The sequence below is a fragment of the Anopheles arabiensis genome, chromosome X, assembly GCF_016920715.1.
Source record: "Anopheles arabiensis isolate DONGOLA chromosome X, AaraD3, whole genome shotgun sequence".
Lineage (NCBI taxonomy): Eukaryota > Metazoa > Arthropoda > Insecta > Diptera > Culicidae > Anopheles > Anopheles arabiensis.
Window position 1 is genome coordinate 2005400 of NC_053519.1, and position 26552 is coordinate 2031951.

Genomic DNA, 26552 nt, shown 5'->3' on the forward strand with positions numbered 1-26552 from the left:
CAGCCCCGAAAAGTTAAAGCTAAAGTTAGAGGCGCAACACGCCGGGGCGAAGGGTTGCCGCTGCCGGAGCTCTCCTCTTCTTCCCATTTAAGTACACGCCACCGGTAAGCGATGATCTCGTTAAATGTTTATCGATTGAGCTGAAGATTTGTGGCGGAGTGGGGGGGGCGTACGAGTGGCGAGGTTCGTGTGTTCTGCTTAGCAAATTGTTTTAACCAAGAAGGAAGAAGTTACCCGTCGCGCTGTATCGAACCAAGAGGCACTTTTTGTTTGGGATGTTAGAAATTCAACGAAGGTTAGGAGGACGACTTGGCATGTTTCACATATTTTTAAATTTTAATGTAATTGTACAGCAAAGCTCTCTGTTTTAAACAGAACATTTCCACAAATTAAGCCCGGGAGCGATCCATTGGGATGTCTTGCCATTGATATTGTAATCCAGATTACGTGTCAATTATGGTTAAGGATCTCTCATGAGGTAGCAATAAATCTTAATATAAAGGACGTTGTGAAAGAAGATTGAATAAAACATTAACAAAAAGATTTGAAAAGTAAAATGTAATTATTTTATAAAATAAGTAATTAATAGTTCTGGGTGAAAATAAGTACACAATGAGTGGCAAAGATATCATATATGATAGCCAGTTTTGTATCCTGGATGTTCCCTGGTTGCGAGAAAAATTAATTGGTAAAAATAAATAATCAAAATTTGATAATACAAATACAAAATAACGATTATCAATACAGTGTGGCCACGTCCTCAGGGAAACAGATACAAAAATGGTCTGGCACTAAAAATGTTACAGGGTTTTCCAGGGGTTCTCATAGTTGTGGGACACTTCCTTGACTCCTTCATATTGGAAGTGAGCTTCATATGATGGAAATTGGAATCTATGGCAACCTTTTTGGACAGGCTCCTTCGAAATTCCTATTAGATTTGTCCAACAAGGGTGCTATAGAGTCCAATTCCCCATTACATTAAGTTCATTTCAATTAAGAAAGAGTCAATAAAGCGCCCCAGAGCTATGAGAACTCCTGGAAAACCCTGTAATGTGTATAAACATCACTGTAACTTTTCTTGCATTGGATGTTTTAGTAAGCTTTGTTTTGAGAAATTGTAGCATTTTCTATGTTCAAAATGAATATTTTATATTTTATTGTTGGGTTTGCAATAAAATTGTATTTTCCAGCACGACAACGATACTAAACACACGATCTCACAAAACCACTGCCTACTTCCGTGCATCGCGTATCACACTACTGAAATGGCCCCTTCTAAAAGTCTATACTTAAATCCTAATGAAGATGTGGAGTCTATTCCTAGACCAATCAGTCGAAACAGGCGACGTCTCCAGCCGTGAAAAACTGTTCAACACTCTGGAGAAATCATGGTTGAATTTGAACCCTCAACGCCTCCAAAACTTCGTTGAAAACCTATGTTAAAGCGTTTGAAACCTGTTATTGAAGCGCGAGGTGATCCCAACAATTCAAGCGCCGTGTCATATGATTTCGCACGCTCAATGATTATCTTGGTCAAAGTGTTAATAACTATTCCATGCTGGAAGCTGCTATATCATCTATGAAATTTAACGTACACATTGACAACACGTTGAATAAGGCGTTTAAACTATTAGGTTTCATTATCAGACAAACCCGTGGATGTAATGACCCCTTATGTCTGAAATCGTTGTTTACGGGCCTTGTACGATCATGCCTGGAGTACTGCTGGTCCGTGTATTGGTTCCCGCATTGTGTTGCCTCAGCAACCATTTCAACGAAATTTACCAGGCTTGCTTTAAAATGCGGTCCTAGGAAGGGATTAAACTAGTGATGGGTAAGTTGGCCTCCGATAAATTCGGAATCGACTCCGAAAGATAGGTCCGCGCTGCAATATCCGGAGTCGTTCGGAGTCGTCCGGAGTCGCCCGGAGTCGCCCGGAGTCGTCCGGAGTCGTCCGAAGTCCTCAGGAGTCGCCCGGAGTCGGAGTCGTCTGGAGTCGTCCGGAGTCGCTCGGAGTCGCTCGGAGTCGCCCGGAGTCGGAGTCGTCCGGAGCCGTCCGGAGCCGTCCGGAGCCGTCCGGAGTCGTCCGGAGTCGCCCGGAGTCGCCCGGAGTAGCCCGGAATCGGAGTCGTCTGGAGACGTTCGGAGTCGTCCGGAGTCGTCGGAGTCGTCCGGAGTCGTCTGAAGTCGACTAGAGTCGCCCGGAGTCGCCCAGAGTCGCCCGGAGTCGTCTGGAGTCGTTCAGAGTCGCCAGAGTCGTCCGGAGTCGTCCGGAGTCACCCGGAGTCGTCCGAAGTCGTCTGGAGTCGTCCGAAGTCCTCAGGAGTCGCCCGGAGTCGGAGTCGTCTGGAGTCGTCCGGAGTCGCTCGGAGTCGCTCGGAGTCGCCCGGAGCCGGAGTCGTCCGGAGCCGCCCGGAGTCGTCCGGAGTCGCCCGGAGTCGCCCGGAGTCGCCCGGAATCGGAGTCGTCTGGAGACGTTCGGAGTCGTTCGGAGTCGTCCGGAGTCGTCGGAGTCGTCCGGAGTCGTCCGGAGTCGTCTGGAGTCGATCAGAGTCGCCCGGAGTCGCCCAGAGTCGCCCGTAGTCGCCTGGAGTCGTTCGGAGTCGTTCAAAGTCGCCGGAGTCGCCCGGAGTTGGAGTCGTTTGGAGTCGTCTGGAGTCGTTAAGAGCCGTCCGGAGTCGCCTGGAGTCGGATTCGTTCGGAGTCGTTCGGAGTCGTCCGGAGTCGTTCGAAGTCGTCCGGAGTCGTCCGGAGTCGCCCGGAGTCGGAGTCCGGAAGACTCCGGAAGACTCCGAAAGACTCCGGACGACTCTGATTCCGGGTGGATCAAGTGGTTCCATTTTCCTTTTTGCCGGAGTCGGAACTAACAATAGACGGAGTCGGATCGGAGTCGTGGGTGCACTCCATACAGCACATCACTAGATTAAACAATATGCCTAGTTATCGTTCTCGCTGCCTTCTATTGGGGCTACAAACACTTGAACACCGCTTTAATGTGAGGCCAAAGCGTTTTTGGGGTAAAACATTAAAATAATGAATTTGATACGCCTCCTTTGCTAGAAAAAAATTATATTTACGCACCTTCGAGGCCACTCCATTCCAGAAACTTATTGCAAAACGAAACTAGACGGACACTACATGGAGCTAATGAACCGCTCCTTGCCGTGGTTCGGCAATTTGATATATAGTCTGACCATTTCTACTTTAACATAACTACTGATACTTTCAAACGAAACTTAATTTTTAACTTTGGTGACGGCACAACCCGATAGAGTTGGAGATAGGGTTGAATTAATATTTAGAACAACAACACATTTTCGGTCAAATTAGTTTTACCGGGCCAGCTGGTAGTAGCACAATTTTATTAATAAACTTTAAATATACAGCACTAAAGAGAAAGCCTAGAATTACAAGAATTTGCTTTCCCTTAGAAATCCTTTTGATTAAAACATTCCCTTTTCTGTCGCTAACGAGTGCCTGCGCTTATCTTCGCTTTCCTCTTTTTTTTTCTCCATCATACCACCACACAGGACCCGCCTTCTGGGGGCTAATCAACCCGCAGTGGAACATGTGCAACAAAGGGCGCCGCCAGTCGCCGATCAACGTGGAGCCGGAGAAGCTACTGTTCGATCCCTACCTTCGGTCACTGCACATCGACAAGCACAAGGTGAGTAGCAGTAACAAAAAAAATAGACACCAACATCAATGAAGCATTTAAAAGCGACTCCTCTACACGCCTTTGATACACACACACACAGAGGCACGCACATCCATTCAAACCCTTATAGACACCTGTTGGACGGGTTGATGACGGAGCAAAATTAGGGGCAACAGGATGAGAGAGAGTGAAGAAAAAAACTACTAAAAGATTTTGAAAAGAAAAAATGGCATGACTGTTACACATACACGAGACCATAAAGGTGTGTCGATGGGGAGGGAAGGTGAAAATGGGGAAGGAGGACGATACTTCCTTCCTTTACTTTTGAAAATGGATCTACTACAGACGGCCGCGCAATTTGAAGCAACCCCGCAAGACACCAGAAGCATGATATACCTGTGACACAGAAAATCCCATTTCCCGAGGCCGGTTTATCGTTTTCACAAAAACCGCAGATAACGCACCGCCCCTTCCACGAACAGACTTATCGACACGCACAGTTCAAGGGGGAAGTGTGCAACAAAAAAAAAAAAAGCGCGACATCCGGGCGGCAATGCCTACACGTCGACAGGGTTCCGCGACACCCGGGGGGGGACACATTCAAGACAGACTCTTGGCACAAGCGTGAAAGGAGATTTACAGCCCAGCCCTTCCTGAAACCGAGTGAGGAGGAGGAGGAGAGGGAAGATCTGCAAAAGAAGATGATACCCGTGCCAGCTGTTTCTTATCGTGCGCTTACCTGGCGCCGATAGAAGAGTGTTCCTGCTCTTTAGCCAGTTTAGCTCGTTTGCCCACGTGTTTTTTTTTTTGTTCCTACTTCAATCTTTTCTAGCTGGTTTCTTCCCTCCTTACTTCTTCGGGCCCACAAAAAAATACGATAAAATCGATTGAGAATATTGAATCACTCTCTCACACACACACACATTGTGGGCCACTCGTGCACGTAGTATACCCGTTGGGGTAGGGTATTTTTTTTTTTTTTTGCTGCACACTTCCACAACAGCGACAACACGTGCTTTGGTACTCCAAAAAGAGTCAACACTGAATTACCCCATTTCCAAAGATTGGCAAAACCAGATTGAGGGGGGAACACAGGCGACACAGGCGCGTACAGGCCAACTTTCTGTTCGCAAATGGGGCCGGGGGGAAGTTTCCCACGTTGTGTGTAACACCCGCGGGTCCGGTACGAGCAGTGGCAGCAACAAAATCCCCGTAAGGTACACACAAACACACACACACACACACACTGCTCGCAAGGACCGTTAGGGGAGTTGGCGTAAATTTGATTATGTATTTGGAGACGGGGTTTTTCATTCTTTCTTCCTTCGTTGCCCTTTTTCTTGGGTTAAATCTTCACGTCCTCACCTCTATTACACACTGAAGACATTCCGGATGTGTTTCGCTCCATTTTTCCGTTCGCTTCTGGTTCGCCCCTCCTCACCTTACCCACCCTTGCGTCAAGCCCTGTTTGGCGTCTGCGAGCCGTCAAAGGCGCCCCCGGATGATGAAGAATGAAGCACCGACGAGAGCACCGCTTGCTCGCTTTTTTTCTCTCATTGACAATCGCAGCTGAGTGGAAAATGGGTTGCACACAACAACGAGGAGAGAGGAAAAAAAAAGACACACATTACAGGAAGAACAGGCAGACATGAAAAATGAAGTACAGCTGCATTAAACCACACACACACACACACAGACGCGGCGAAGCGTACATCAGTCTTTTACGCACGGCCGCGAAGACGACGCAGCTTACCTTCAGGCGGCGGAAGAGCGGAACACACACACGCAGCGGAACACGTCGAAACTAGAGATGGGTTCGCAAGTATGATTCCGATTCCAGAGAGAAGGAATCGCTAGTTCCACCGGAATCGTCCGGAATCTTCCAGAATCTGCCGGAATCGTCCGGAATCGTCTAGAATCGTCTGGAATCGTGCAGAGCCGTTCGAATCGTCTGGAATCGTCTGGAATCGTCCGGAATCGTCGTAATCGTCCGGAATCGTCAGAACAGTCGGAATCGACCAGAATCGGCTGGTATCGCCGGTAATGGACCGAAATCGCCCGCAATCATCTGGAATCATCAAAAATCCACCGGAATCAACCAAAGTCGTCCGGAATCGTGCGGAATCGTAGTCAGAAGCCACATTTAATACATATTTCACATCCTCCACCATGGCTTTTCATGCTCCTCCGGCAAGTACGGCTTCCCGAAAATGTTTGGAGCGTTCATGAAACCTCTTAGTATCCTGGCATCAAAAGAGCTTAGGAATCGAACCTATAAAGGACATGTTATTACAGGGTTTCACACTTTATCTCAAGACTGCTGGGCCCCTTCCCGAATCTGTCTTAGCCAAAGCCAAGACTACGGTATGATGCTTGAAAACGTTGCGATTCCGCACAATTACGGACGATTCCGGTCGATTCCGACTGTTCCGGTCGATTTCGGACGATTCAAGTTCACGTTCCGGCCGCCGCGCATATGTTAATGCTGTCTGTCGTACATTTAAGCCAGAGTTCCTCAATATCTTATTGTGTTACTGTTTGTATCTATCTGTATTAGGTTATGCACTGAACAAATGACATGAAGTGAAATGGAATTCCAACTATTCCGACGATTCCAAACGATTCCGTGCGATTCCGGGCGATTCCGGGCGATTCCAATCAATTCTGGGCAATTCCAGACGATTCCGGACGGTTCCAACGACTACGCACGATTCCGACGATTCCAGACGATTCCAGACGATTCCAGACGATTCCAGACGATTCCGGGCGGTGTCGGCTTGTCGAATTGAACCGACCCTTTCGGAACTGGGTCCGAATTTTTTTGGAATCATCCGGACCCAGTTCCGCTTTTTTGTGCGTTTTGCCCAACTCTAGTTGAAACGCGCACGCAGAAAAATTGGCAAAATCTGTTCCGACTCCATCCGTGCCCTCACACACACACACACACACACACACATTAACAATAAACAGAACAGCGTGACGCGTCCTCCAAAGCCTTCGATTCGCTACCGCCACCTTCAAAGCATAGACAACGGATGGTTTGAATATCACCCAACAACGACAAAAAAAAAAAGCATCGCATCATCGTCACACCGTCACAGAAATAACACCGAAGCAGCGAGACCTTGCCATGCACCAACGCAAACGCGCGTCACACCGGAAAAAAAGGCGTCAAAAGACGCTGCGATGACAAAAGGGAAAAGTATGAAGTGAGAGAGAAAAAAAAAACGCCGCGCCACCGTCGCACACAACCAGCAGCGGCAGATTCGGCATTTTACACGAGACGGGCGGTGGAGTGGGTGGCGGTAAATGCCCGGGTGAATGAAAACAGCATTCAATGATAATAAAATTTCAGCAATGAAATGAAATTCATAACAACCTGAAAATGAGCACTCATTCGGATAAAAGCAACCGCCATAAAAACGGTTCCCGCTCGACTTTCCTCCCCCCAACTTTTTATCGCTCCTCACCATCATTATTGTCCTGTGGGTGTGTGTGGGTGTGTGTGTGTGTGTGTGTGTGTGCGAGGTAAGGAGTGGATTGAAAACTTTTAGCTTGATGAAACCATCTGTGCGCCGCGGCGCCGCCCTCTGTCACCCGGTGTTTGCACGGATTTTATTTCCTTTCGGTAGCTGAAGGAGACTGCTGCTTGCTTCTGCTGCAGGGGGGGGGGGGGAAGAAATCTGGCTCTTTATTATTTTATTTTTTCACTCAACACCTTCCCAAACAGACGGTACAAACACACGGAAACGTAAGCAGGGCACGGCGAACAAAAAGTGGGCAGGAAAAAAATGGAGTTACTGGATGCCGTCAGAGCGAAACGTCACAACCTCCGAAGAAGCGTTCTTGAACCCCGTTTTCGCGCCGTTTTTGTTTCTTTTTTTCTTTTTTTTGCAATATTGATTCTGGTGCAGATTTCACGTTTCACTCGAAGAACTCCTTTTCCAGCCTTACTAACCACCCATCAATCCATTTGTTCACTTCGTACACTCCCCACCCCCACGCAGATATCGGGCACGCTGCACAACACTGGCCAGTCGCTGGTCTTCCGGGTGGAGAAGGACACCAAGCAGCATGTAAATATTTCCAGCGGCCCGCTCGCCTACCGGTACCAGTTCGAGGAGATCTACTTCCACTACGGCACGGACAACAACCAGGGCTCGGAGCATCACATCCACGGGTACAGCTTTCCCGGTGAGGTAAGTTGGGGTTTGCAGCGTTTCCTTCCCTCTGTGTAACAACACATTGCAGGCACGGCACGTTTATCTCGTTATTATGACTTTTTGTTCGCACAGTTTCGTGGCATTCTTCCTTCGCTGGGAGTAGTGCCTTAAAGGAGGCTATTTAGTGGGAGTGCGCGGATTGTTTCGCTGAGGGCGTTTACTGGCTAAATAGTACAGGGCTTGCAGGGCATGCTTTGTGATGGAACACGCCTGCAGCTATGAAATGCGCACAGAGATGTGTTTTTTTTTTTCTATTCACACTTATACTTTTTGACGTATGCCTTTGCCAATCCTTGAAGTCGGTGGAAATCGATGCTGAAAATGTTTGTCTGAACTAAGTAGCAATAAAACGAAAGTGGAGACGATTCACCAGACGAGGTGTGATGAAACAACTTCGCATTTTGTCAGTTAATAGGACAAGTGGTTAACAAACCCCTTTTGTTGCTTACTTCAGAAACCCGTAGAAACATCCTTCAAGTGGATTGTATGACCCATTCTCGTGCGTCAGATTGACACGACCAGTGCTGCAAAATGTCACTATCAATGTCATAAAAAAATCTGACTGAATCAAAATCTATATCAACGTCACGTACTCGATTGTGACAATCAAAGGTGATACTCAGAACGGTTGGTGTGACTAATACATGCTCATGACATGTTTGCGACCATCGCTTGGTTCAGTCACTATGTCACGACTTTTTTTTTTGCTGTGATCAGTTTTGCAAAATGTCACTGGCATAGTCATGACAAATTCTGGCTGAAACAAAATCATATCAACGTCACGAGCTCTACTGCGAAGATCAGAGGCGAGCCTCAAACAGTTGGTACGACCATCACCTGCTTGGTGACATTGTGTGCAACCAACTCTTGGTCAATCACTTGGTTGTGACATTTTCTGTCGCTGATCATCACGATGGTCATGGGAGATATGACGGTGCGTGCGAGTGGTTCCAAGAAACAAAATGAGCATGTTTTCTCGCTCTGTTTGACCCGACGGATAATCAAAACAGATAGAGGGAGAAAGCATGCTCATTTTGTTGCTAGAGCCCACGCGCCAAGTATATTCCAAGAATGTCGCGACTATCGCCGACAACCATGTCGTGACCAAGTGAGTGACCAAAAGTTGGGTGCTAAACTAAATGTCACCAAGCATGTGATTGATCCTCCAACTGTTTGAGATGATCTCGTCACTGATCATCTCAGTTGTGTACGTGATCTGATTTGAGCTTCGTTTCAGTCATGAGTGTTGATGACTGAAACAGTGGCATCAAGCATCAAGGGGCATCAAGCTAAGCTTGTCAGTCAGAGTATCGCGTTGGACTCAAGAATTCACATGTCGCGTTGAGCATGCCATGACGCACTTTTATTGACTATCAGCAATGCGCCTCAAGCTACCACGGATATGTTCATTGTTTTCGTTGGTGAAAATCTCGTGATACTCATGACATGACATGACATCTAGAAGGGAACGTTCACTGTTTTGTCATGCTGGTTCAATGGATCGTCACAATCGCACCTTAATCGGTAGGATTGAAGGAAGCATCTCGTAAGAGGTCTCTCATGTGAAATATGTACCACTGGAAAGAGAATTAGGTCTGTTAATGGGGCCCTTCACGTTTCTAGTCAGCTTTTTGTATGGAGTTTGACAGTTGGAGGCTGAAATCATGTCAACACTCCATACAAAACCACACACAAAACTAGCCTGCAATTTTCAGTCTAGATTATTCTAGCCTCAAAGCTAGAATTAGATTCGAGTACCTGCTCGAAAACACGGTGTTGTTTACATTTACCCCAAGGTGCATTAAAGAGATCTGGTGATGGAATCCAGAATCAAAGTGTATGTAGTCCAGGTGGTCTCATAGCATTTTTTTATAATCAAATTTAAATATCACTTTTTGACAGAACGAGTGAAAACTTTTGCTCCAACGAGCTTTCTGGAGGATTGACGAATACATAAAACACTCTTAAAATCTTCCTTCAGAAGCAGAAGCAATAAAAGTCAGAATTCTAAATTCATACATCTTGGGATAATCCCACCTGTATATTATACCCATTTAGATAGCTGCTCGAAAACTGCTATACAATGCAAACAGCTGACATGCTGGAATTTCAGCCTACGAACTTCAAACGGAAAGGGCCCCAATATTGGTTTGACTCTACCAGTATCTTCAATGATTATATATGCCGAAGATCTAAAAATGTACTTTGCGATCAGATATAGTACTGCAGTACCTTGTCTTCCTGTTCTGCTCGTGGTGTGCTGCTCATATGTCTTATATTTTCTCGAAGCAAAAGCCCTCTATAACTTCTATAAGTCACAAACGCTTAGACAGTCACAATTCTTCGCTATGAAACAAACATTGATTGGTGTTTTCTTGTGGACTGTAAAAACATAGCTTAGATACACATTTTGATGCTAATATTATCATCAGCTTCATCCCTAAACCGAGTCATATATGTTACATGATCCGTTGAATCGTATTTTAGTTTTCTTGTTGCATGGTTCGAAAACTCCTTCCGATGTACTATTTAGTACGGTGCCCTACGATGTGATGTTTTTTTTTTTTAGAAAGTTCTTAAGCAATTGAATCGGTGGCTCTGAAAAGAGCCGATGGTGTGCTTTTTTTTAGAAAAGCTGTAGCTGCTTGTAGTTCTGCGACCACGCGCGCTATGATGTTGAGACTAATTTTGCGTGGTCATACTGTGCCCCGTATCTTGTAATTTATGTTGATGGTGTGTTTGTGAGGAAGGCGCGAACAATGATCCGGTCAACAGTTAATGGCTTTAGAGCAAGAGCCAGCAGCAGCTACAATCTAACAGGAGGTGCTGTTTACCGTGTTTGTCAGGGTTAAAAGCTTTAGAGCATCACAGCAAAGCTGAGTTTATTAAAAAGGTTTATTTTTCTTCGGAGTTTATTTACAGTTCTTTTTTTACAATTTCAACAACAGCATTTAAAAACAAAATTTGGATTATAGCAAAACATATAATCTAGAGTAGAGTTTATAAATAATATAAACGAATCGGGGTTGGAGAGCCACAAAATTTGGCATCGAAAAATCTACGTTTGTCGTTTGTTTTGACGACTATTATTCGCGATCCCACCGACTATCAGGGATTCTCTAATTGTAATTTATAATAGACAATGTTCTTTCTCAATGTATTACAGTAGATCTTAAACAACTCTGTATCATACATTTCGATCGTAGACGATGATCTGCATGACTGTGTATTATATAACTAGATTTGTTCCGGGTTCTCTTAAGACATTTAAGCTACATTAGAGGAATTTCTCAGGAAGCTTAAAACGAGAGCCTGAGTTGTAGGAAAGCAGCTGCAACCTTGCTATTATACCAAAGATAAACAAACGCTAAGGACTCCATTTTAGATGCGTTTGTTATACCACACATCCTATCATTGTTCTTATGTTGGTGTGCATTATTGGTTGACCTGCCCGCTGTTCCATTTTAGTCTTCCTCTGACGTTACGCACGCAAGCAATCGAACGCTCACTAGGTTTGCTCATGCTTCATTATCTGGCGTGTGGTATGTGCCTGTGTGTGCCGTTGCAGTTGCCCCTGGTTTTGCCATCTTCTGCATCCGCTGCAGCCCGTTATCTCACACCAAAACCCCTACAAACAAAGCGAGGTGCGCGACGCTTCGTGCACGGTTTTCGCTTTGTTTAGGTGTCGCGCAGGAAACTTTTAAAGATACCCCGTCAGATTTCCTCCTCACAAGGGGGGGAACCCGGGCATCCCTCGTATAAACTCGTTATGTAAATAAGTTTCACGTTCGCACGTTTCCGGCACTGCTTCCGGCGGCAAAAAAAAAAGCGGAGAGAAAGAGAGGGTATGCCGCACGTCGGTCTGTATCGGGGAGTGCGCGCGCGGGGGGGGGGGGATGGGACACACCATTATGACATTCTCCGCGGCACGGTGACACACACACACGGTAAGAATTAGCCGGCCCCCGTGCAGAAGTATGTGTGCTGTAAGTGATTGTCGCGTGTTGCACATACGTTGCACGTTTCTTATCGTGATTTTGCGTTGTTGTTTGTATTGCTCCCGCGCTGCATGTAGAACACGCAAAGCGAGGAAAGGTTAAAATTGTTTTCCTCTGCAACGCCTTTCTCTTTCCACTGGATCATTCAAAAATGGTTGGAAATAGGAGGGAAACAAGTCAACGAAGAATAGCATTGATTTTAAGCAGCTTTTTGATGCCCTCAAGAGGAAGTGTTCTTCTGGTGAAGCTTTGTTCAGAAGGAGCTAGCAGTTAGCAAACTTTTCGTGTGAATTATTTAAAATAATATAACCTCATGTTAAAATGCAAATGTCTAAAGTGTAACGAAAAAGCAATATCATGCCGAAAAAAAACGCCGATAGCTCATAAAGAGTTCAAAGCCCGGAAGCCAAGCACGGGCCCCGTTCTGAGTGACCGGAAATGTTGCGGAAAACGGACGATGGGAAAGCCAATACCCAATGTTAATAATGTGTAATTTACTGCAAGCCAGTCATCTTGTTCGATAACGCGATCGGTGTTAGAGGCACTATATGCTTTGCGTGCTTATGGGAATGTGAAAACAGGAGAAACAGGATACGACTAGAAGAGGAGGAATGCTGCGACGTGCAAGGCGGCAGTTAATGTCTGCCATTTTCCGCAGACGCTGTCGTAGTTTCTCTTTCCCCCAGTCCTTGTCCACCCAACTGCCTGCCAGTTGGAGCATAACAACACGGTGCATCAGGTCGTCGCCACTCGGAAAACAGCGGCGCCTGCCTCTCGTCCTATTTTGCTGCTGCTCTTTTTTTTTTGTGTGCCAGTTTTTGGACCGAGCGCAAAAAGAAAACTGTTTTAACGATTATGACTTCCCGCTTATCGGTGGCTTTTTATCGCTTTCGCTAACGTTGATTTCTTCACCACCACCGCCGACACGGACCCACGAACGGCTCGGCTCTCCAACGAGCGGTGATTTTTTACAACGGAAAGGGCGACACGACTGGGAAAGGCACTTGGTAGGAAGGTGCTTTGTTCGTTCTTTTTTTTCTGCTTCTTCTTCTTTTCATATGCTTTCCATTTCCCCATGCCACCACCCCGACTTCAAAAGCGCTTTCTCTGATGGGCCACACAATAGCTCCCGGCGCAATCAACTTCCGGGCGGAGGCAATGGGAAAACCTGCCGATGCAGCTGTTTTCATTTTACATTTTTATTATCTTTTCACACACACACACACACACACACACACACACTCATGCGCCGTCAATTCTTTAACACACATACACCCTCACTCTTTCTCTTCCTCTCTCACTCACACTGTTTCGACATGCTCTTCGCGGGATCGATCGACTTTGCTGGACCTGGTCCACCGTGGTGCTGTACCGTGGACCACAACGGTGCCCACACAACACACCACACACACGCACACAGATCCAGCTGTACGGTTTCAACAAGGAGCTGTACCACAACATGTCCGAGGCCCAGCACAAGGCCCAGGGCATCGTCGGCATTTCGCTAATGCTGCAGATCGGCGATACGCCTAATCCGGAGCTGCGGATAATTACCAGCGCCTTCAATAAAGTCCTGTACAAAGGTAAGCTCGGCCTGCCCGAAGACTCCGACCACAGCGCACACACACACACACACACACACACACCAATTACACGCCCCTTTCTCCACCACTCTGTACCACCACCAAAGCTGTATCACGTCATTTTTCCTCTTTTTTTTTTGGGTTTAGGATCTTCTACACCGATCCGGCATATCTCGCTGCGATCGCTGCTGCCGAACACGGAACAGTACATGACGTACGAGGGTTCGACCACCCATCCCGGCTGCTGGGAAAGCACGGTCTGGATTATCCTCAATAAGCCCATCTACATCACCAAGCAGGAGGTAAGTAAGCGATGGGCGAGCGAGAGAACGTTTGCCGCCTGAAAGGTAGGCCACCCACAATGCACAGTGATGTTCAAATTTGTAACCGCGATGTAGCTTCGAAATTTAAGTACATTAGCGGAGTAAATTGAAAATTTGTCTTAATTGCTTTTTGTTTGTGTAATTAACTTGAAAATAACGCCGTTCGCAAACGTTCGAAAATAAACAAAACATGTAAATCCTAATAAGGAAGTTTCAGCAAGAACAAGTGAAATTAACCATCAATGTATGGTCACATATAGTCTTATGTTATTTATGTTGAATCCAATTGAATTACGTTCATCCAATAATAATTTAGTTTATCCAGTTGGAATACAGTTTTTTTTTACTCTATGAATCAAAATGCCTCTGTGCTGTTCTTTTGAACACAGTTGTATCTAGAATGCACAACCTCATAACCTCTCGTTCTCTCTCTCTCTTTCTATCTCTCTCTCTCTCTCTCTCTCTCTCTCTCTCTCTATCTCTCTCTTTATCTACCTACTACTTCACTTCATTCCCACGCCACTTCTTCGCGTAGCTGTACGCGCTCCGGAAGCTGATGCAGGGCTCGGAACAAACGCCCAAAGCACCGTTGGGCAACAATGCGCGGCCGCTCCAGGCGCTACATCACCGCACGGTTCGGACCAACATCGACTTCGCCAACACGGGCGTCAGCAAGGTAAGGGGGATCAGGGGGGAGGCCCTACGATTAAAGTCCCGGGCGGGATTAATCTCGCAAGGAAACGGTTCGAATTAGCTCCCCATGCTGCGCGTGTGTGTGTGTGTGTGTGTGACCGTCCCGGTGCTGCTGTGCGTGCTGTGATGTTAATCTCTTTTCGCTTGCATTTTTACTTCTTTTCATTTCCTGCTCTCCATCATTTTCTCCCTGCGTTTCGTCCCGACCAGACGCAGAGCTGCCCGACGATGTACAAAGACATGTACTACAAGGCGAACCGCTGGACGTCCGAGATATCGGCGCGGGGCCGCGAACGGGGGCTGCCCGACATCGAGAGTGTGTTCCATTCGCTTCCATAGTGGCACCAGCGGGTCCGTTCCGAGGCCGGACAGATCCAGAGCCGCCCGCCCGCCATCACCGGCTAAAACCAAAACCGGGTGCTGTGCGGGCGACCGGTTTAGGCGGCAGGATGAGACTGACACGAGAAGAACACCACACGCCAAGCGGGCGGGCGCGCGCGTGGCCTCTTCACACCGAATTACCGCTGATGCTGCTGCTGCTGCTGCTGCGTCTGTTGCCTACCTTTCAGGGGCCGCGAGTGGTTGGGTTTGATATTTGTTTATGGTTCTCAACAGACACCGTTCCAACGCGGCTTCTGCGAGCTGCAGCTCTTGGGGGGGGGGGGGGGGGGCTTATTTTTCACTCTAGCGATCATTTCTTTTCGCAAGTCCAAGACCGTGCCCACGCACCGATGCGAGCATTGAGCGGATTTAGTTGACAAAAGGTAGCGCGAAGCAAAGGCGTAAGCACAAAATTGACCCATTGCCTATATACAAAACAGAACAAAGAAGCATATATATACATATAATTATAAATATACATACACGTATGAATAGAGCAAAGCCTACTCTCCAACTAGCGAATATTGTAGTACTAATAAACACGTACACACACACACCCATACACTTAAACAAATGAGAAAAAAAGTGTAGCTCTAGCAAACACGAAACAAAGTCATCTTCTTCTTCGGCACACATACCACCAATGCTACGCTACAGAGGTTTTCTGAGATTCTCATAGCAGTGTGGGATACTTTCTTGTATCTTTCTTATAGGAAATGAACTATATATGATGATAATTGGATCAGTATGTATGACTTTAGACCTTCAGCTACGTCGGGAGATGTTATATAAAGTTCAGAATTGGACTCTATGGCACTCTTTTTGAACAGACTCATTGGATTTGCTAAAAAAGGATGCTATGGAGTTCACATAAAGTTCATTTCGTATAAGAAAGAGTCATGAAAATATTTCCTACAAGTATGAGAATCCCTGAAAACCCCTGTAATGCTTGTGGGGATAGTGTGTATGAAGCTACACTACATTAAAAAAAAAAAACAACCAAACAACAAGACGCGCTTGGATCGCTCTCCATTGCTTCGAAAGCAGCCGTAATTGTAAAACAAATAATTATTCTTATGATGTTGTCTACGAAAGGGGGATGCCAAACTGGAGCCATAGCAAAAGCAGGTGTAAACGGGATGTTATATACACCGCCATATATCTTTTCCACCCCTAACACACCGCTTCCTAGAATCTCCAAGAAACTACCACACTCCATCTGCACGCATGGGCGTAAAATTATGTAACAAAAATGAAGCAAAAGGTCAACTAAAAAAAACAAAACAAAACAGCTAACCATTTGTGGAGATTTGGCTCGTTCCCCCTCCGTCAACTGTCAGATCGGTCGTGTGCGTGTGTGTGTGTGTGGTAAGCCGAAAGGAAACAGGGATTCTTTTTTGTTTTGTTTTTGAGAAGCCACCGAGAAAAGGGTTGGCAGACGGGCTGCTTGTAATCAGTAAAAACCGAAGACGTAGCAGACAAAGGGCGCAACAGGAGCGGTGTCAAGCCGGAGGCCTCTTTGCAGTGGACAATAATGACGGAGACGATAAAAGATGGCAATGACAGATAACATACCCACACACGCACACACAACACACAAAACACAAATAAAATGTAAACACTGCGTGTCGTGGTGGTGGTGGTGGTGGTGGTGGTGTCACACAGCTGACGGTCAGGGCAGGATCTTGTTAGCAGTTGTCAATCGCATTTCTAGTACGATAAGAAGTGGCTTTTGCGGTGCGGATTGCATACCTGTGGGCGGTTTGCTGCACAAGTGCACGACGAGGTGTCGACGGGAAGGATTCACACCAACACTCACACTAAACATTAACGAGCTGATAACTACATAGAACCATACATTTGGGCAGGCGATCGAGGATGGTTAGCGGTAAATAGCACCAAACACACCCGCGTACGGTAGTAACAGTGTACTCGAGTATAAACGCTTAAAAGAGACTATTGCAATCAGTATAGACAAATTCGCGTTTATTTTTATTTTTTCCTACCGATCCCTATATAACCGATGGATCCTCACGCATCTCACCATTTCTCTCAGTTAATAACGTGGTGGGTGGTTGGTGGTTGTTTATGGTCGTTGAAGGACTGTCAGTTTCCGTAGCGACGCTTATGCTGGGATCGCAAATGTACTACACCGCAGTCGAAAGGCATAGGACGTCTTCCATGGTCCTTTTAAGTGTAAATATAACGATACGCAAAAATAGAGATAACAGGGTGAAGAGGAAAGGTAAAAGGAGCGAGCGCAGAGGGGGGAAATAGTAGCCAGCATCAGAAATAGTATTCAAAACCCAAAACTGCACCCTACTACTAAAACAAGTGAAAACTTAGCGAAAACAGTATTTGCATAGCACACATTCACATATATACACACACCCACACATACCATGACTACGTGAGTAAGATAGAGAGAGAGCGAAAGAGAGAGAGAGAGAGAGAGAGAGAGAGAGAGAGAGCGAAAGAGAGAGATAGAAAGAGGCAAAGAGCAAAAGAGAGAGAGAAAATTGGTGTTAGAAACAATATTAGAAAATTGAACGGAGCAGCTTACATACACACCTGTACATATATCCTCTCCCTCCCCTTCACAGTGCGTAGCGAGAAGCAATAACTTACGAAAACTGTGTGAGAATGTATGTGTGTATGCGTGTGTCTATGTGCGTGTGTGTGTGTGTGTGTGTGTGTGTGTGTGTGTGTAATAAGCAACAGGCTCGATAGCAATGAGTGGAATGAGCTAAACAGGCGATTAATATTTATACCATCAAGCAGTATTACTTAAAGTCTAGCCACGAGAGAGCTAAAGCGAAGGATAGAGAGACAGAGAGCGAGCGAGCGAGCGAGAAAGAGATAGCGGTTGGTAAGCGAATCCTGCTGCGCTGGCCACTATTTAGTGTTGAAACGGCACCGCAGCAGCTGAGTGTTTGTGTATCGTGTTTTTTATTTATTAAAATTGTTTTGCTCTCTTTCGGTTTGATGGTGCAGCGCAATGCTAATAGAACGCAGGGGAGGGATGCGCACCGAACCTAGTCGGTGCTGAAAGAGTAAAACATTGTACGCCACAAATGCTATCTTGTAAAGTAGACAAATTACTGTTGAACCGTATCTAGCGCCTGCAGAAGCATCCAATCAAAGAAACGGTTTTATGTGAGAAAAGTCGTTTTGCTCGGTAAGTAAGTGTTTAGTTTTTAATTGCAATGCATACTTTGAACGAACAACTAAGTAAACAATAGTTGGTAACAATGAAAGCAAACAGCAGGCTCCAAAAAAAAGGAAACAAAACCAAACAAATCTATCCTTTTAACGATTCCATTGCCTACCTTTGGTCAATTTCATGGATGTTTCACGGACAATGGTGAACAAATCCGAAGCAATTGATGTTCGTTTACCCAGCGCCCCTGCTCCACCACATTTACATCCGCTAACGATGCCAAACCAACGTGTGTGTAGAAGCAAGGGCAAAAACCTAAGAAAACCCGGAAAAGTAGGGTTTGCTCGCGGTGTAAGTGCGTTAATTTTTGTACGAAAATGTTTGTCATATTATGAGTGCTTCCAGCGGGTAAAACCGAAACGTCACTGGCACAAACGTCACACGCGCCACCCCGGTGGTGTCTACTTCCCACAAGCGCGGATAGAATTGATTGTAGTATTCTTTCAAAGCAAAACCGTAACAGCAGCAGGTGAACACAAACAGCTACCAAACGCAATTGTTTTCCTCAGCTGGTCGCGTTACTCAAACAGGGCGGCAGTATCTAGCGCGCGTCCGCGGTGTGCAACGCACCATGCTGCAAGAGGCTTTCTAGTGAAGTGTGTTTGCTGCCGACTGTTGATTAGCCCTGTCAGAGAGCTAAGGAAGCGGCAGCACAGCGAAACTGCTGTGACAGGCAGACAAGAAAGGGAACAGAGAAACATAGCGAGAGCAGGAGAGCTCCTTAGTAACCCATATAAAAATATGGTAACCGAATGAAAAAAAAAACAAACAAAAATATTACTAAACACTTACTCTGGTATTATACAACTAAAAACAAAACAAAAAACAATGTACTAACAAACAAAAACAAACATCAACGCAACTAACAACCAATGAGGGTACGCCATTTGCAAAAGAAAAACTACCTATCTCCTCTACTCTCCTTAATATAATATCAACCGGGCCTTTTTTTCGAGTAAAAAAAAAACAGGCTGCAACAGAAGAAGAGCGCTAAAATCAGGAAGCCCTTAAACGGGAAGCGAGCACTTCCAACCGGAAAGGTAACCCCGATAGTAACGATGGGTAAATAATTGGCGGGTGGGAAAATAGCCGAACGGGCACTAGCTAAAACGACGAATTAGATTGAACTGCAACCAAACTGGTCAATAAACGTGTAATGAGCGGATGGAAGAGGAGCAGCAGCAGCTGAAAAATACAAGCCGTGTGGATAAAACTACTACCAGCGTATATTGTTCTTACTGTTGTTATGATTGCAGTTTTTTTTTAATTTATTGAACTCCTACGTTTTACCCTTTTATTTCGAGAACAGGAAAATAACTAATCAACTAAACAATCTTTCGTTTACGGAGAGCGTTCAAAAGGAAAGAAACCAACGGGAACACTAACATTTAAATTCCCCTTTTTTGTCGCATGCACAAAAGACCTCGATGCTGCTTTAGGGGAGGAACGTACCCTTTACCAAACACTGGGCGTCCAATGCTATGGACGAAGTGTACTGCTGAAAGAAAACACACACACACACAAAGTTTACCAAACTACTCGACTTGGGAATTTGCGATGCGAATGATCTTGATTGGCGAAGCAAGTTTGCCGTGCCATGTAGTGTGAAGTGATGTGTAAATGCGTGCGTTGGCGACGATCTGTCAAAGTCTGGAAAGGTACAACTACAGTATATCGACCAGGACGCAGAGGATGCAGCGACGGTATGAAAGAAACCACAACATTTCAAGATACTGGATTGACCAGGAAGATAGGTTTGGTGCTAGAAGAACCAATTGCTTGTGCTAGTGTAGAATAATACGTTAACGAACTGATGACAAACGTCTAACAGGAAACTGCAAACATCAGCAGCAGCTTTGGCACCTGGTACGGCTCTCAGATGGTAACATCAATGTACATGAGGTACTGCGAGTCCCAGATTTAGTGACGAACCTTCTGTCGATAAGTGTCATTTGCAAGAGAGTTCGCAGAGTTCATAAGAGCAACTTAACAGCAGAAAATAGGGTAAAAGTGATGTCGAATCTATTGGAGACAGAACTCCTATTGCAGAATGATAGACATATGAAGAAGTTTGGAGTCATAAGAAGCCTGATCTGCGACTCATACAGTACTTGCTTTGATGGTTCGATTCGAAGCTAACGTGAGCTATTTTTGCATGATATTCTAAGGCTACGAAAGGATATATGTGTGTATCAACCAGAAAGGAACTCATTCGAATTCAGTCTTCACGTTGTAGTGAATAGCGGAGAATCAAATGAAGTTTCAAAATATCCTTGTGATGTGAAAAAAGGGCAATTGGTGGAATTGTTTACAGACAATGTAATGTTGCCGATAGAAAATTAGATAGGAGCTGCGATAGAAGTAGAATCTGTAAAATTAGCAGGATACGCCGATGCTGAATGGGGAGGAGATCCTGAGGCTGGATGGGGAGGAGCAGCGAAATTTATAGCTCTTTCTGGAAGTGTTCAAGAGGCCATGAGGTGGAATTGTTGATGTCCCGAATTTGCGAAAGTGAGAACAGTTCCAATATTCTGCGACAACCAATCTGCGATCATCATCACGATTAATGAATCTCGATAAGAGACCTTTTGTACATTGATAGGAGTCGAAGATTAGTAGTCCATGTAGTAGTATATGAAGAAAACAATCCAGAATTGTTCTTAGCAACGTTGGTATGTAAAACGCAGAAACTGCTGAAAAAATATGTAGTTTATGTGTTTACTGTTGGAAGAAGTATCTCAAACCCTTCTTACATTCTTCAAGATGTGGAGATATTTCTGATTGCCACATTCTCTGACAACTTGTAAGCCTAACTAGCAATAACACGAAACGGATAAATTACATAGGAATGATCCCCCAGAAAGAAAGTGGCGTAAAGGCGCAGTGGAAAATTAAGAATTACACACTAGAGGATAGTATTTGTTGCTTTAAAATTCGATTAGTCTGTGCATGTAAACTTCTCAGTTGGATCGTCCAACATGAACATCGAAACCCATTTTTGCACCCAGTGTTGGATTTCAGAGCGCAAAAATTGGAGCGAATAAATCATTACACCGACGCACACACACACACACACGAAGCCGAATAGGGAACAAGGATTGCACCACTCGGCCAGTACGATGCAGTTTGCTCAGTCTGGGCACACCTATCCCGGCAAACCAAGCATACTACGACCCACACCACACCACCAAGAACGCTTAAGTTAATCATGAACTTTAATACTGGCTTTGCGAAACTATACCCATCCCATCCTAGCAGTGCGCTACCAGCATGCTCTCCACACCGGATACAGTCCAACAATACACTTCTTATGCGCTCTCCGGAAACTAAAATAAAAAATAAAAACGAGGTGATACGGTGCCGGGTAAGTGCAGACGAAAGTTTCACCATCTCATCACTTTAACCCCGACCATGTGTGTGTGTGTGTGTGTGTGTCCTAAAGGCACGTTCCTTGTTGTTGAGCTCGGCTGCAAAACAACACCCTGCACACAGCAGCCAGCGCGAAAAAGGTAAGGTTCATTACAAAAAAGCAATTGAAATTGACGGTAAATAAGACAACTTCCTAACAAACTGTTATTGCAAGGGGGAGAAGAGTGCGCAGGTAGGTAAGCATCCCCTGGTTGCGGTACAACTAGGGGAAGGAGAAACTCCCAGAGTTTAATGCAGCGCACATGGCGCTGCACCAGCAGTTGGATGATTGTTTTATCCATCCGGGAGGAATGTGTGGTAACAAGTAAAAGCTAAAAAGAAGGACTACAGCATCAGGTAGCGCTCTCTCTAATTTGGTCAGACTGTTTGGGCGGAAGGAAGCACGGGCTAGAAACTTTCTCAAAAAACAATACTAAAACCCAGGATGCCCTACTGGCCATAAGCGATTGGTCGCGATACGATTCGAGCTAGGTTGTGTCGGAGGTGTGCCAGGCTGCTCCAGATCGATGGTTGAGCAGGTTGAGGTTGAACAAGAAGAGTCCCACCCAGCCCAGTGCAAGGCAGATTAGGCAGTCGAGGGCAAATAGAGCCTCCTCCACGGCCAGAATAAACGATAAAGAGACGTCCAGCCTTGTTTCTACGTCGTCACCATTGTACATGAATCAGATAACGTGCTGGGAAATGTTGGTGATGTTCGCGATCATCTTCACGAAGCTTAGCTTATCGTGCAGATGAACACGTACATCGTGCATGGGCAAGAAGCTTTTGAGGCTAACAAAAGCTTTCCGAAGCGATGAGGGCCTAAGCATTGGCAGCACAGGTCACAACAAACAGGTATATAGGAATTGACACGACCGCTAGGATCCCAGATCCGAACTGGACCATAACGTCGGTAGGTTCATGATCAGGTTGATTCAACTCGAGATGAAGTTTAACTATATGGGCTCCAAGGATCACGATTTCGGCAACAAACTCCCCACAAACTACCCAGCCATCATTCATTTTAGTGTTCGCATGGACATCCGCTTCACCTTTCAGAGCCGAAACAGAACGCGTAGCTGGTTTACGAGGGCAGCACAACAGTTGGTGGCGAATCAACTTGGCCTTGCCCACAGCCATATGCCGACTAACCGACACATCGCCGTCGAGCAGAGCGACAGAGGGAAGCAAATACCAAGCGAGAAACATTAAAATGAAACAAGGAAGGAAGCAAACACGGGCAGCAGGAGACGAACGGGAGCAAAAAGTACCTGATGTTGTTCCGCTTTGTTGTATGAGTAGCTGGAGCGCACTTGGCAAACTTCTTATCCAATGATGTGGTTTCCGCTCCCACAAGTGGCGTCCACCAGCATCGGTTGGTGCTGTTTCCAAGCGAGCGAATAGAAAAATGCAAGTTCAAGCTCAGGTAGAGCGACCGGCAACGCTTATGACGCCAAGGAATGAAGTTTAATGCGTACACGGTGCAGTGGTTAGCAACTCCCGGGTGACCAAGCAGTGTGCCGAGGAACTGTCCACGATTGTTCTGTGAGTTAGCTCTTGTCAAGCGGAAACATTGCTTTTCTTTTTTTGAACAAAAAAATGGAATTCGTCTTAAAAACGCCCAAATATATGCTATTTGCATTACACAGCATTCATATTAAGACGTAAGACGAGTCTTAACAAGGCGCATTTTTGCACAGGGAACAGAAAACAGGTTCGAGACAATCAAAATCATTGCAGACAATGAAGCAGATTCGCAAAAAAAAACAAAAACCACTCGTTCACCTACACAGGATGAAAAGTTTAGCCACTACCCGCATCTTCACGAGCAATCGTCACCAAATCGGCCACAGGTCACACGGGGGCTGCAGCGAGATAAAAACGGGCATCCAGAGCTGCCCACAGGAAAGAGTACCCGCCGGGAGAAGGGGTTTTATTGCTTTTTGCTGTTTTCGGTTTGCCCCCCCCCCCCCCCATTCCCGTGCAGTTCTTCCAACCGGGACTTCAACAGGACGACGATGACAACGACGACGACGACGACTTTACACCGCACGCTATATAGCAACAACTGCCTTCACAGAGTTGGAATAACCTCTTGGATCACCCTCCCTCCCTCCCACGCCACAAAGAGTTCTTTATCTCGTCAAAAGTTTCCTGTCCAAGTGTGTGCGGTTGGCGTGACTACCACCATCGCAGCGCAGTTCCACCCGATCCCACCCCATGCAGGAAAAAGGTTCCTTCATTAAGGTGCAAAGAGACTTTCTTCCTTTCCCAATAAAAACGAGACGGACTCCTCGGTGGTGTGGGAGACAGAGATTAAGACTAGAACACACACACACACACACCCAAACAAAGATGGAACTACGCTCTAAACCGCAATGCCCACACGGGAAAAGCAATCGTCGAGGGGTTGGAAGCCCTGGCAGAAAGGGGATTAAGCATTATCAAGCTGGAACTATCTCTTCTGGCGAGTACTCCCCGGGCACACCCCAATCCCAGTTTTGCGTTATTATCGCACCAAAGTAGCTTAAGATAGTTTTTCGATAATACCCCAGCAGCAAACTCGAAAGAAGCAGATGGGTAGGTGTGAGTGGGGGCTTTGTATTGTGTGTTGTTGCTGTTCTTATTAACCTTCTCTAGCCGACGTTCCATCGTACGCTGCATTTAAAGTTGGCACAAAACTTCACGGAAATGCCCACGCTCATTCAAACCACACATTTTGGGGGATCACACCACTGGTGGGGGGGGGGGGTGGTAGAAGCAAGAATTTTAATTCCGCCTGCATCCTCTTTCCCGTAAATTCCCGTGTACTTTTTTTTTTGCCACCCAAAACTACAGTCACCTACTATCCACAAACACCAACACAATGTCGGTTGTGCCCGACTGCTTTCGACTTAATTTTAGCCTCCCAAACACAGCACCACCAAAACCAGTGTTGGTAGCCAGAGCAGGTGTTTAAAGTTCACCCCAGAGACGGCCGAAAACCGATGTGAGCGACCGCCGGTGCCGGGGACGGTGACCGTATCTTTGATGTACAAATTGGACGGGAAGAAGCAGCAAAGCTGAACAATCCTGCTGGACGAGAGGGGAGAGAAAACACCCACCCTGCGCACCCACACCACGGAGTAGTAACACACTGAGCGTTCTGGATGTGGCACCCGTGTGAAGGAAAGTTGCCTAAAGCTAAGCCTGCAAGGTGCGAACCGAGCGGAACGCGAGATAGAGAGAGAGAGAGAAAGCAAGTTTGCAAGAAGCCTTGAAAACGAGATGAAAGATAAAATGCATGAACCTCTCTGTGCACATCGCCTCTCATGCCCCATGTCTTTGCCACCTGGTTCACACGGGCAATGGCGGCAAGGAGTGTGCAGAGGCGTGGCCCCATGGTAAGATTTCTATTAAGCCTTGTTATACTTTTTGTAGCATTCAGCAACGAGAGCAGCAGATCGTCTCACATCGTTCTGTCTTTTATTTTTGCTTCCCTGCTAGAGCTCGTGTAGACGAAATCCGACCCGCTTTTTAGCCTTACCTGAGAACGGGCAAGGAACAGTACCGGCAAGGAACATTACGGAGCAAAGGACAGCAGACTTCCTTCTTTGTAAGGAAGGCCGCACAGGTCGTATGGAGCGAAACCGGAAGGCGGCGGTCGAAGGAGATGTAACACTAGGTGTGAAATGATGGATGAAATCAAGCCCCCAAGTGTGGGCGGAAATTAAGATAGCTTATGGCGGTGTGAAAGAGCCACTGGAGCCCTTCCACCGACTGTTGGAGCTACATTCCGGGCATGAGATTGTTTAATAGCCTAACGGAGGGAATCTTTAGCCCGGCGAGACAAGACGCGACCTGCAAAGGTGGGTGAGAACCAGAATGTTGCGATTCGGAATGCTACGATTTTTTTCGTACATGGGAGATGGCGATGTGATGTGATGCAACAATAACCTTTGCCCGTCATGGTAGTCACTAAGAGCAGATAAGATATTAAATTTACAGGCTACAGAGTAGAGAAGGCCCCGGGAATGTTGTACAATAGTCAGGTGAGGTCATTGCTTAGCACATACGCAAACCCCGATATCGTGTATGCGGATTGCATAAGATATGGCGTTTAACGATTGAAATATAAATTTAAATTTTCGTTGGCGGTTATTTGCTTGAAATGTTTCGATTTTAATTGAAATTTATACTTTCACTATCATTTCTAGTGATTAGGATTATAATAAAAAAATAAAAAGAGAAACAACAAAGCCATTTTGCTCCAGTACCTATTATTTTTTCATAATCTCTTTACTTAAACTCTAGTGAAATTTGACGCTGAGTTACTTTCCTGCGGCTGTAAGATTACTTTTTGCGTAGGATGTATGCAGTAAGATGACTAAGTGTTAAGTTCTTTGCGCAGAAAGGAAAGATTAATTTTTATTTCGTTACTTTCCGATGCTTCTGGGAAAATTTTAATATATTCCGCTATAAAAATGTCACGGCAACATTTTTCTCGCTCAGAATTGTTCAGTTTAAATAAAGATAAAAATTTAATTTGGTTTTTGACTATAAAAATTAGTTCTTTTTTAAAAGCGTTCCGTTAATATTCTTGTATCAAAAAAGTTATTCTTGAAATAAAGACTTATAGGACTAAACAGACTCACACATCACACAACCTTAGTATCACATAGCCCAGGGGTCTCCTAACTTTTCAATTCGCGGGCCGCATTGCTTCGTAAATAACGTTGTTGAGGGCCATATTTTGACGTTACTTTTGGTAATGAGAACGTTTAAATCTCGTTTTTATATGAAAATACTAAATGAATATTTTTAAAACACTGCATTTTCTTTTATAGTACCTTGATTTTTGGCTTGGTTTGGTACAAATTAAAAATTTGATGAAAATTGTGACATTAATAATATATTTACTTTGCAACATCACCGCGGGCCGCATTATAGGCTCTCGAGGGCCGCATGCGGCCCGCGGGCCGTAGTTTAGAGACCCCTGACATAGCCTGATGGTCAGTAATTATCGCAAGATCCACCGATGTTGCATCAACAAATAAACAACGAGCTCCGAGCATACGATAATACG

The 26552-nt window shown here is 45.6% G+C and overlaps 1 protein-coding gene across 6 annotated transcripts in view; it reads left to right on the plus strand.

Annotated features, from left to right (window-relative positions):
- LOC120906363 (carbonic anhydrase-related protein 10) overlaps positions 1-15128 on the plus strand; it is a 53996-nt gene extending 38868 nt beyond the window's left edge. For all 6 annotated transcript variants that reach the window (XM_040317966.1, XM_040317969.1, XM_040317968.1 and 3 more), the window contains 6 exons: positions 3531-3667; positions 7666-7857; positions 13300-13462; positions 13610-13764; positions 14321-14461; positions 14689-15128. In XM_040317966.1, coding sequence (XP_040173900.1) covers positions 3531-3667; positions 7666-7857; positions 13300-13462; positions 13610-13764; positions 14321-14461; positions 14689-14817 — 917 coding nt within the window. In that variant the 3' untranslated portion in view covers positions 14818-15128. The remainder of the gene's footprint in view (positions 1-3530; positions 3668-7665; positions 7858-13299; positions 13463-13609; positions 13765-14320; positions 14462-14688) is intronic.
- The last annotated feature ends 11424 nt before the right edge of the window (positions 15129-26552 follow it).